This window comes from Syzygium oleosum, unplaced genomic scaffold, assembly GCF_021117445.2.
Source record: "Syzygium oleosum isolate NSW1041296 unplaced genomic scaffold, Sole_v2.1 Sole_v2.10, whole genome shotgun sequence".
Lineage (NCBI taxonomy): Eukaryota > Viridiplantae > Streptophyta > Magnoliopsida > Myrtales > Myrtaceae > Syzygium > Syzygium oleosum.
The window spans coordinates 8,609,509-8,621,990 of record NW_026607494.1 but is presented as its reverse complement, the minus strand read 5'-3'; the positions used below and the strand labels follow the sequence as shown (position 1 = coordinate 8,621,990).

General features: G+C 39.0%; 1 protein-coding gene across 1 annotated transcript; it reads left to right on the top strand.

Annotated features, from left to right (window-relative positions):
- Positions 1-5,128: 5,128 nt before the first annotated feature.
- LOC130134682 (uncharacterized) lies at positions 5,129-12,277 on the top strand. The gene is made up of 9 exons (XM_056315602.1): positions 5,129-5,281; positions 8,318-8,655; positions 8,721-9,014; positions 9,255-9,337; positions 9,569-9,669; positions 10,704-10,798; positions 11,170-11,223; positions 11,998-12,063; positions 12,205-12,277. Exons 1-8 carry the CDS (start codon positions 5,129-5,131, stop codon positions 12,023-12,025), a joined length of 1,146 nt encoding a protein of 381 aa, XP_056171577.1. The 3' UTR covers positions 12,026-12,063; positions 12,205-12,277.
- The last annotated feature ends 205 nt before the right edge of the window (positions 12,278-12,482 follow it).

Sequence of the window (12,482 nt, the reverse complement as noted above, 5' to 3'; positions counted from 1 at the left end):
TCTTTGGATGTTCGATGAAGTTGTGCTCGACTCTGGTGCTCATAGCAAACCGGATACTTGATGACATTACCCCACGACTCATCTTTGGCTACTCAATGAAAGTGTGCTCGACTCCGACGCTCATAGCTAGCTGCATATTTAACTGTGGCTTTGCTCATCAATGATCCTCGCAATTAAAAGAGAATACCACAACGAATAACGTCTAGGCATTGTCGTTGAGTGTTAACCAAAATTGGTGAATTTACTAAGATGAGATGACTAACGATGGCATAAAGGAAAAAAGGAAAGGCTAGAGTAGTTTGATTTGATTCCTTCTCTCTTGATGGCTCTCATATCATATAAATATTTTAGGATCTTCAAAAAACGGGGAGAAAAAATCAATGAAGACCTTAATTGACTTCACACACTTTATTAGAGAATGTTATTTATACCCGAACAATATGCATAGATAATTAAATAATCTAATCTAACGAGGAAATTAACAATCTCAGATAATAAAGAAATATTAAATATTATGCATAATATCTAATAATGTCTCTATAAATATTCTTGGAAATTATCTAATCTTCATGAATATACTTCACCAAAGGAAAAGGGTAAAGTTCTCTGGAACTTTCAGGCACTTTAAGGTGAAGCATCATGCGTGATTCATCATCCGCCATTCTTTACTGTTAAACTCTAACACAGACAAAGATGAGGATCACAAGAATGTGAAGGACGTAGGATGCTTCATCTTCAAAAAGAAATGATACATGTGACCAGGATTTATGTGCATCCATACATGTAAATTAACCGTTCTAAAATTGATATTCCTCGTGTTATCATTAACAGAAAAGGGGGGATTTGAACGGAATAGTGTCCCTCATACTTTGTTGTTTTCTCGGGCTGAGAACATGCCATGTTTGAGCACATGTTTCTTGCAAGGGATTGAGCTATTCATTTCGTATGTATTTGCTTCAGAACTCAGCAATCCAAAAAGGAAATCACTATATGATAGCCAAGTGACATGCGTATATGACTGGGTCAAGGTAATTAATCTGATGGAATAACGAGCATCTATGATTAGGTTAGGTCACATCGTCTGGTTGGTAGGAACGACAAGAGGACTGATTTGGATGGTTGATCTCGTCTCAATAACTTCTTATCATTTTTCAAACTAGTCTCAAACCCCATAGGATTTCGTAGATGGTATTCTAAACTTGTCCAACCTAAACTTGATACCCCTGAGCTTATTATGTTCCTATATGTCCATAATTTATAATTGAAAAATAATTTGAAAATAGGTAATAATACCTTATCTTGATTAGGAATTCACAATCACGAAAGACGTATCCAAATGCCTCAAAATTTCAAGTAAATTCTAATTGTAAAAAAGAGAAGTGACAAAAAAGATTATGAATACACATGAGTACAATCAATATCTATATTCTGAGTATATGAAAGTATATAAGTAATCTTATGCTTTTCAATATAGTGAACACATTTCAATAAAATGGCTCTCGTGTTACCCGCAAGAGAAATTTGAAACTCTCGTACCATATATGGGTCTTGCAAATGGTATAGGAAATCCTATTGACAGCAACCCAATCAAGTCTCTTTAAGGTTCAGAACAGGCCGACTATCCTATTAGACTTGACTCAATGCCATCTCTACATATTGGCAATGTAAAGTTTATCTTTCCATGTTTATTCGATAAACATGGTCATTGACCATAACGACTCCTATCGGAGTCATGTTGATTAAAAAGATTTAGTCATATTTGGGTGTCAACAATAACGGAATCCTAGTGCACGAAAAACACGGACTCATTGGTCATTGTAGTCTAATGCGACTATACTCTCAAAGAGGTTCATCGACGTGACCAGAGGCTTGGCAGCTCATGGACGTGTCATAGCCAATCGGGGTTGAAGAGCAATGGTGACTTAATTAGGTTGAAGCCCTCACGGTTTCTAATGGATAAAGAATTGGATAAATGAGACATTACGTTTGAGGAGGAACCCCTTTAGGACCATCATCTAATCTAGACCGCACAAGTTTTAGATCTCTAGGGCTGCGTTTTGTGGTCCAGATTTGGGTCCAAATAAGTTATTAAATTATCATATCCGGTGTTTAGTAACATTCTCCAAACAGGATAAACCCTAATACATCCGAATAAAATGTTGGATAAGAAATCCGGCATTGGGGTGAGATTAACCCGGTTGGATATACAATTTTAAAAATTAACTTAACAATTCACCATTCTTGGCGTTTCTCACCAGCGGCACCCCACCACCACTACGAAAGCCGTTGACTATGACAGTCCCCCACTCCGGCATCTTCAAGTATTCTTGCCAGTGCCCTTGCTCGTGGCTCACTTGGAAAGCCAGGGCTCACCACCTCATCCATGACTTCCTCTCTTTCTTAGTGAGTTTTCCAGCTTGTCCACCATCACCGAATCATCTCTTGATTCCTCTCTCTACTTCATCTTGGATTTCTCATTCTCGGCCTCCATTGTTCCACGAACTCTCTCTTGGTCGACTCTGAACTAGAAACGCCAGAGAGAAATCCTCCTCACTTTCAATTTAGAATTTTGCTTAATGGTGGAGGTCATGACTATTGAAAGTCATCAAGCTCTCGAGGTCGATTTCCCAGAGATGTTTATTGACGACAGAGGTCAAGAGGGTTTGAGTAGTCACGTACACGAGGATCGTCGGAGATGTGATATTCAAAGATTTAAAGAAAAAAAGATTTTCAAAAGATTTTCAATTCTATCTTAGGTTGCAGATGTTCATAGATTTCAAATCCTATTTAGGTTGCATCAAACATTTGATGGGATATTTTTACAATCCGGATGATATTTGGAGGATTTCAAATCCCCTTTATACGATCCTACCCCAATCCGAATCTAGACGACGAAACGCAACCTAAAAAACCAAAAACCTTGACACTTGGTTCATGGTCATCCATTTGACATGGACGAGCAACTTTTTGGAAGGAAAGAAAAGTGACATTGGGTACTGAAAACCATTGTAGAGAAACAAAGTCAGTCCTTGTTTCGGGCTACGTTTTTTTTTTTTTTTTGGGATAATTCGGGTTATGTTTAGTCGCGACCCATTAAGTCATGCCCACGGATATTATTGATTTTTAATTTAGTTAGGTTTGTAAATGATAGAGATTATTGAAGTTGGATCCAATCATTTGATGCCACATTGCCAACCTTTTGATTTTGCAGCTATCACGGAGATACGACCAGCATTAGAGACCTCTTTTTGACCATTTCGAAAAATTTGTCACCGTTAAGCAACTTTTTAAGTGTTCTCGTGTGGATACGGTACTCACTTGGAGCTGGTAGTATTGCCTAGCTTGGGTGACGGATGAGGGAAGGGCATGACAAAAGATATGTTGAGAATCATAGAGCGGAGAGAAAATTGGATAGCAAGAGAGGAAGAAAATCACATAAAAGACAGAGGAAAGGGAAAAGACACGCCAAAACTTGGCAATAACTCAATAAATCACAATATCAATTCATAATCAAAAAAGCTAATTGGAGGAATGCATTAACACCGACATATATGGTGTGATCGGCAATACTAGTTTCCTAATTGGATAACTATTAAAAGAGAAATGTCATCAACCAAAATCTTAACGAGATAATCATAAATATAAAGATAAAGAACACTAATTAGAAATGGGATCACGGTGTAATTGCCCGGATGCCCTTTCTAATGAGTCAAGTGATGAAATTGCTTCACACACAAGGAATTGTGCGTAAGCCCTTTTCCAATGAGTAATTGAACGAAACTGCTTTGTACAGGGATAAACAAATATCTGGTTCATTGCATCAGGAATTATCGTCACAACAATATCAATCACAGCAATACGCTTTCCCTTCTCAAACTGATTCAAAATTTCATGTAGCTCTGGAAGCGAATTTGTCTTGATTTAATCTCCTGAAAAGAAATCTTCAAATAAAAGATCCTCCCACATAGTTTCCTTAGGCATAAACTTCTCAGCCTTGAGTGTTACACTAATATATTTTATCATGATCTGAGCCTAGAAACTCAAAAGAGAAATTTTGGTCAAAAGATTTTTCTGTAATTGATTGATCTTGACTAATTTCACAATCAAGCAACCAAGAAATTTCAGAAACTAATTTTTCAATTTCATTAAGAGAATAAAGAATTTGGGATTGGACTCAATAATCTCTCGTGAGGAATGACCAGATGGACTAAAGATTTACTGTCAAGTTCCCATAAGTGGAACCAAGTGATTTAGATGATACAATTGAAAGATTAGGCTTGGGGTGCGTTTGTTTCGCGATAAACTCAATGATAAAGGAAAATGATAATCGGGAATACGGCTAATTTTTCTTTATTTGGTGATATATAATCAAAAACATTTTTTGATATTTGGATCTCATTGGAAAATGATTCCAATCTTATGACTTTATTTAGGCAAAAAACAAAATCGAATTTTTAATGATTTTTTTAAAATTTTCAAAATTTTAACTATTTTTATTTTCTTTTTAAAAAATTGTATAGTTTTAATTTTTTTTAATTTTTTTCTCTCTCCTTTTCTTTTTCCTCCTTCCTCCACCACGACCGGCTGGCAACGGCCACAGGAGAGCTCGAGCTTGCTGCCATATCTAGCAAGCTCGAGGCGAGGTCAAGGCACAAACTCGAGGGCTAGGTCGCGAGGCGGCGAGATCCAGGCACGAGCTCACCAGCCAGCACCTATAGCCTATCGCCAACCTCAGTCGAGCCCGAGCTCATCAAGATTGACCAAGCCGTGAGCTCGCCAGCCTCGGCGGAGCTCGGGCTCTCTTGGATCGACTAAGCCTCGAGCTCATCTGCCCTTGTCTTGGCTGGTCACTACGTTGCCAGCTGTCGCCGAGGCACGCGGCCTGCAAAGGAAGAAGGAGGAAGGAAGGAGAAAAGAAAAAAAGAAAGAAGAAAGAAGAAAAATTATAATTATAAAAAATTCGTTTTTTAAAAATAAAAATTAATTAAAAAATATTTTTAAAAAAATATTATAAGAATAAATGTTCCATTGACCAAGGACCCGAGTCCGAGTGCTAAGGACCTACGCACGGTCATTATGGACCTGGGCCTAAGGGTTGGGACTAGAGCTCGAGTGTCGGGGATTGAGCATGGCCTTTATGGACCCGAGTTCGAATGCCGGAGTATCGAGTACAAGCATCAAGGGTTTGGCCCTGGCCTTGATGGACCTAGGTGTGGGCTTCAAGGGCCTAGGCCTGAGCATCGTGGTCCCAGGCCCGGCCTCGATGGATCCGGGCCTGGCCGTCAGAAACCTAGTCACGTCAAGACCTGGGAATTAACATTGGAGTTTTCGTGCCAAACGTAAAATTTCGGGTCCAAGCTCCGATACCTAACTATATTTTGGCAAACATTTTTCGGTTCTTTGAAAGATAAAATCATTTTCCTAATTTAAACGTCGACTAGGAAAACCTTTTTCGTCGACTAGGAATATATTTTCCGTTGACTCATTTTTCTAAGCGAACCAAACGTCGGAAAAGGAGGAAAATGTTTTTCACGAAACAAATGGACCATTTGTTATCTTGGGAGAAGGTTTAGGCTTAACCGGTAACTACACAATTTTCTTGCATTGAAAGTAAACATGTATGTATTTCCCTCCCACGACTTAAAACGTCCAAAACGTATAACGTATAACCGTGGTTGACCAAGAGTAATATAAGCACCCTTTGTCAATATAATGTCACACCAAACAAATTCAAAAGTCACAAGCAAACTTAATGGGTAATTTTTTTTTTTTGCTAGAAAATTTAATGGGTACTTGACAGTTGACACCTTTCGGAAATAACTCTGTACCATCATCACTTGAAAAAATTTCATAGAGACTCGGATGCAATTTGACATTGAGTTTCAAAAGTTTAACCAGAGAACTCGCAATAAGATTTGAAGAACAACCATTCTCAATGGAGATTTTGCACATTCTATTCTGCAAGTAATTCCAGTCAAAAGTGCGAAAACATTAGTTCTTTTCCATTCATGCTCATCGACATCTAAATTGACTTACCAAAGATAATAATTAGGAAAATTTCACATCTTCTTCCAAGCAATCGTTTTCTATATTCTCTAATTCCATCTGGAACTCGATCAAATTCCGTTTCCCGATCGCCGGTTTTTCGTGTTCTGTATCTTTTTTATTCGACCCATCTCAAGCCGCTTCCGCCTTCACGGGTGCCGAGATTCGGGGTTTCTTCGCTGGATGCGGGTTCTCCACCACCTCGACCCCGGAGACCACGAATCTCGTGAAGCTTCTTTAACTGTGAAAGAGAGTGGAATGTTGGGGACCAGCAAATGCACATGCGCCTCCGGGGACGACACTTCGTTTGCTTGAACGGTTAGAGATTCCATTCTATGCGGTTCCATTCCTTGTGTTTTTATGGTTAATTCGTTGAAGGAAACGCTGACGAGTGAGTTTAATTTGTTTTCTGGTTCTTGTAGCTTTGGCTTCTGTGGGGGGTTTGGAGGGTATGAACCATACTCGCCATTTCATAGCTACTAAGGCTGCATTTGGTAGTTGGGATAAAATTCGGAATATGATAAATTTTATCCTATTCCATGTTTGGTACTTACTCAAGATAGGATAAAGTCGGATATATGAAAGATATAGCACGGATAAATTATCTCATGAAGGAGGTAGGATAAGGATGGATAGGATTTATAATATCTATAATATAAAAATTATTTTTCTCGAATAACAAACTTGTTAAATTAATAAAATTAAAATAACATTTGAATATAAATAATATTTGAATTTTAATTTAAAAAATTCAAAATAACAAAAAAACAATATATTCGTTTTTATTTATTCTTATTTTTTTTATATATTCAAATTTTTTCTATCTTATGATATAAATTTCATATATATATACACACACATTTAGTATTTATATTTATTACATATTTTAGGCATATTTGTATAGTTTACTATTTAATAAAATTTTATTAGAGAATGATGGAAGGGGAAGAAATAAAAAAGGAAATAATTAAAAAAGAGTGGGAAAAAAAATGAAATAGGTAAGATTGTCGTGAGAATTTTTATCATCTCCGTTTGTGCAATTTTTAGATTCATTTACACTGATATAACATTCATAGTAAATAATGGACATGGTAATATGTGAAAATATCCTGGTTTATTACCGTGATGCACCAAATAGTAGATAGTATATAACAAATCCCTTGGATTTCATATCCTATCCTATCCAATTCTATCATAACTAGAAATCTGGATGATCAAACGCAGCCTAAGTCCATGTTCCAGTTTAATTTTCCATTTTAATGTATTTTTCTGATTAAAAATTTCAAACACTAAAATCGTAAAAGCAGAAAACTGTCTACTACCTTAAAGGATTAATAAGATGAAAAACTCCAAACTAATACACATGTAATAAATTTATCTCAAATTAATTTTTTGATAACGAAAAACCGTAAACTAGTACACCTGTAACAAATTTACCAAAAACTAATTTTTTTATCACAAAAAATCCAAAACTGATATATTTATGATAATTTTTCCATCCGTTAAATTGAATTAATATTATGAAAAATCACAAACTAGTATGCATGTGACAAACAGATTGGTACACTCGTCAACTGTAATATTTCATCCAATTTATAAATTTAATGGTAAAATTTAATGAAAACTAACGAAGGGTAAAATTGTCACAGATTACCAGTTTGGGATTTTTGGAGATTAAGAAATTATTCTTGATAAATTTATCACAAGTGTATCAGTTTGAGATTTTTCGCGATATTAACACTACCTTAAAATAGAAAAACTACTTATAGTTATCTACGAAATGCTCGTGGCACGCGTAGCGTGCATGGATCTAGTCTTGAATGATAACAGGATCAACAAATAAACAAGGTTAGCCCCGCCTACTGGGCCGGCCCAATTTGTACTCATCATCGCTCGCCCGGCATAAGAAGGGTTTGCATTCTACCTGAAACCTTGAGATTCGGAGAAAATATTGCGTGAGTGGAATACTCCACGTCAGCAATACACAACTCCATTGAGCGCGTGACACGTGGCAAGCGGGCCCACAGATCAGATTTATTAAAAAATCTCACTCTTTCCCTTCTCTCTCCCGACCTCCGTTAACTCTCCTCCGTTAGTGCTCAAATATTCACTTTTCACCTCCTGGTTTCTCTCTCCTTTACTCCTCCCGCTCAAAATTCCTCGCGCTCGCGTCTTCCTCTTCCTTCCTCCCCGACTTCCTCTTCCTTTGGTCGTGAACCCGCCGCGCCTACGCCGGTTGCCTCCGCCGGTTGCCTCCGCCGTCCCCTTCTAGAAAACCCATTTGCTCTCTCTCTCTTTCCTCCGCGAAGCGCGGCTCTTTGTGGACCGCGCCTCCGCCTCCGCCGGTTTCCTCCATCGTCGCCTCCCGGAGCCCATCGGTGGCTCAGATCCTGACCACGCGGCCGCCTCCGCCTACGCCTACGCCGTCGCCGTCTCCTCCGAAGCCCTCCATTGGCGATTCGTCCTCTGCCACTCTCTCTCTATCCCAAGAAATGGCTCCGCTCTGCTCTCTGTGACGAACCGCGCCTCCGCCGTCGCCTCCCGCAGCCCCTTTGGAGATCTCAGGCTTCGACTCGCCCTCTGCGTTACCTCCCGAAGCCCCATTCTCAGGTTAGGGTTTTGTATGACTTGAGCTTCCCGTCGTTTTTGCCCTAAAGTGAAGATTGGTGGCTCAGATCTCGACCACGCGACCGCCTCCGCCTACGCCGTCGCCTCCGAAGCCCCCATTTGGCGATTCGTCCTCTGCCCCTCTCTCTTTGTCCCGAGAAACGGCTTTGCTCGGCTCTCTGTGACGAACCGTGCCCCGCCGTCGCCTCCCGAAGCCCCTTTGGCGAGCCCTCGGCGGAGGAGCTGGCGCTGGTGGTGGTGATGGTGGGGTCGAGGTGTGCGCGTTCAACAATCGTGGCGCGGGCCGGAGTTCCGTGCCCGCTGACAAGTCAGAGTACACGTGAGTCCGATCGATGCATACGGTGAGCTTTCTAGTTCGTTTGAGTGTGTGCTGCTTCGTGGAGTTTCTTGAATCGGGAGCCTATTCACAGGAGAATGGTTGCCAGTTGGTGCAAAGCTGAAATGCAGCTTCAGCTTTCCTTGGAAAAAATCGTGGACATTGGATGGCTTTCTTAGTCTTTTAGTTTGATGATAATTTGGTGCTGTTCCGAAAACATTTTAACGAAAATTGACTTTGACTTTCGATGTGATTTCTGGAGCAGGACAAAGATTATGGCGAAAGATGCGATTGCTGTACTCGATCACCTGGGATGGGAAAGAGCCCATGTCATTGGCCATTCAATGAGTGAGTCTTGAATGACCCAAATTTCATGGATGCTTATTTGGCTCTGTGGTTCATATGAGAAATTAAAACAACCATTCTGATTGCAATTTCTGGATGCCTGGATTTATCTGGCCATTTTTTAAACTTAATAATGAACTAAAAATCACATCCATGACATGTCTGCCTGTGAGTCCAGATCGGGTTCCTGTTTGTTTCAGGGTGACTAACTGCCCTCTTTGGCTGTCAAAACAGGAGCTATGATCGCTTGCAAGTTTGCTGCCATGGTGCCCAACAGAGTTTTATCTTTAGGATTGCTCAATGTGACTGGTGGAGGTTATGAATGTTTCCCAAAGGTATTGCATTCATTTTAGTATGCGATGGTCCTTCCTTTTTCTCCATGCAAACTAAAAGGGAAAGAATGTTCTTCCCGGTTTCTTTTATCATTAAAAGAACTATTTGTTTGTGTGGGTGTTCGCCATTCAGTACTTTACAGACAGGTTGTTCATTTATTGCATGCTGAGCATGTTCCATGCTCCTATCCTTTGCTTTAACCACATGAACAAGAGGAAATGGATTTTTTACTAATATACTGCTTAGAAAGGAGCCGTTATGAACTTTTACTGGTTGGTTACTTGCGATTTTAATCCATGTCAAGAATATTCCTTATTAATGTTTGCGCGTAGTAGCAGAAGTTGCTTTCATAGTTTGCATCTCTCGAATGTCCCAATCATAGCTACCATACAAAATCATTCAAATGGAAAAATCTTCAAAAGATCTCATTGCATCACTTGAATATCCCAGCCATAGCTACTGCACAAAATCATAGAGATGGCTATTTTTCAAAAGATCTCTCGTTGATTAGCTACGGAGTCCTTTTCCTTGTGAAAATGAGAAGCAATGCAGAGACATAGGACTTAACCTTGGATATTGTGCAGGAACAATGATTTTTGAAATAGAGATTGTAAGAAAGATCAATATCTAGCGAGAGCCTTTTGCATCACGCGTTGCAGTCTTCCGAGATGATTCCGTGTTTTCATCTAGGCAAAAGGGTCCTCTCACAGTTTGCCTTTTAATGGTGAAACTGCTTATTGTTCACTTGAATCCATTCATATTCTGTATCTTGACCTCACCATATGATGGAACATTGTTATTGGGGGAAGTGGAAGCTGTTTTGACTTTCCTCAAGGAAATTGGTTTCATTTTTACTTTCCCAAAGAAATTTCCATACTTGTTTTAAGTAGCTACTCGTGCTATTTACCATGTGAATTAAATTAGTTTTGATGATGCAATTGCATTGTCAATTAAAACAAAAAAATTGAATCCAGTCCTGATATTGCACTTGATCCACTATTTGAGTGGTCTAACAATGATCTTTTGATTTGCGTAGATTGACCGGCGAACCATCTCAATTGCAATCCGCGTTTTAGGGCTAAAACTCTGGAACAAAGGGCTGCTGTTGATTTGGATACCCACTACTCAAAAGTAGGCAGTACTTATGTACTTAAACCATCATTGTAAAATCCACTGCATACTCCTTTCATCTCTGTCAAAGGAGAAACGCTTAATCTTTCTCCATCCCAAAAGAAATAAGGATTTCAGGAGAACAATTAGTTGTTCTGTGATAGTATGAATAAATGACCAGATAAGTAAATTCATTTGTGTTCTTATGATTGGAGTCTTTCTTTTGGGACATGGAAGTGCGTCGATGTGTTAGGCTTCCACGGACAGAGGTTTCAGATAATCTGTGTGAGTGTGTGTGTGTGTGTGTGAGAGAGAGAGAGAGAGCAATCCACAGGGTAAAGCCATTGGTCTATTTTTCTTTCTATTATGGAAGCGTAATGTATTATGTGCAGGAATATCTTGAGGAATATGTTGGATCTAGCACCCGGAGGGCAGTTCTCCACCAAGTAAGAAATCTTGAAAAATCTCAAGTTTCTTTGGTCTAGCATTAACATAATGGAGCAAACTCTACATGGCCTTAGTAACTCTTGTGTTATTTAGAGACTTCCGAGGGTTTTTAAGGTTTAGTAAGTGTTTATGTCTACGAGTGTTGTTTAGGTTTAAATGCACAACAATGCCATATAAACAAGTGCCAAACTATCATTGAGTTTTCCTATCCTTAGGATTTCCAGAGATGCATTTACTTTGGTGTTCATAGTTAAATGGACCTACCTCTGAATAACCATGGTACAATATTTTTTCACTTATGACTATACACCTTTGCTTAGAGTTCATTGAAACTGGATGAACTTTATAAGAGATTACTTCACTGAAAATTGCCATTTTTGTGTTGAAGTCAATAATTGGTTTTTGACTAGGTTAATTTTATAATTTTAGTATGAGATTGATAACTTGACTAAGGACTGGATCCTATCACTTTCAGGAATATGTAAAATGTATTACAACAATGGGACTGCAGTCCAACTATGGCTTTCGGGTTAGATAAATGCTTGCTGGAAGCATAGAATGACAAGAACAGAGATACAATTTTGGAACTTCTTTCCTGCAGCATCTTTGTTTTGTCTAGGACTCTTCATCGGGAGTGCGCTGTTGGCATCAGATTACAGAGAGGTGTATACCTACTCTTCTTAGTTCTACAGATAATCATGTTTTTTCACTGTTACTCGGTCCCGGTAGTTTATATGCTGGATGTTGCGAATGAAATTGAAAATGTTTTGCAGAAATTCTCAGGATGGGATTGGAGGATAATTGATAAATCACAGAGCTCTAACGCCAGCACTTGTGCGGTATGTCATCCTTCCATCCAGTGCTTGTTATTAGAGAATGGCAGTTTTGAACCTCATCACTTTCAATTTAATTGTGCCATGCCAGATGTCTCACTTGTTGCTTAATAGCTTATTTGTGTTTTCATTTCAGAATCGATGCAGACCACGTGGAAGTGAGGCCTTACCAGAAGGTATTGTTGCCAGTTCTTCTGATTTGGAAATGAGGCCGTTATGGATTCTGCAGAGGTAAAAAAATAGCCTGAAATGACAATAGTTTTTTCAATGTAGAAGATATAACATCATAGTTCTGAACATGCATTAACTTGCTTGATCTTTGGACAGGGCTCTCTTAGTTCTTCGTCTAACTTGTTTGCTGTGGCTGTTGGAATCAAGCAAAAGGATCTTGTGAATAAAATTGTTACAAAGGTGAGGAGACTTTT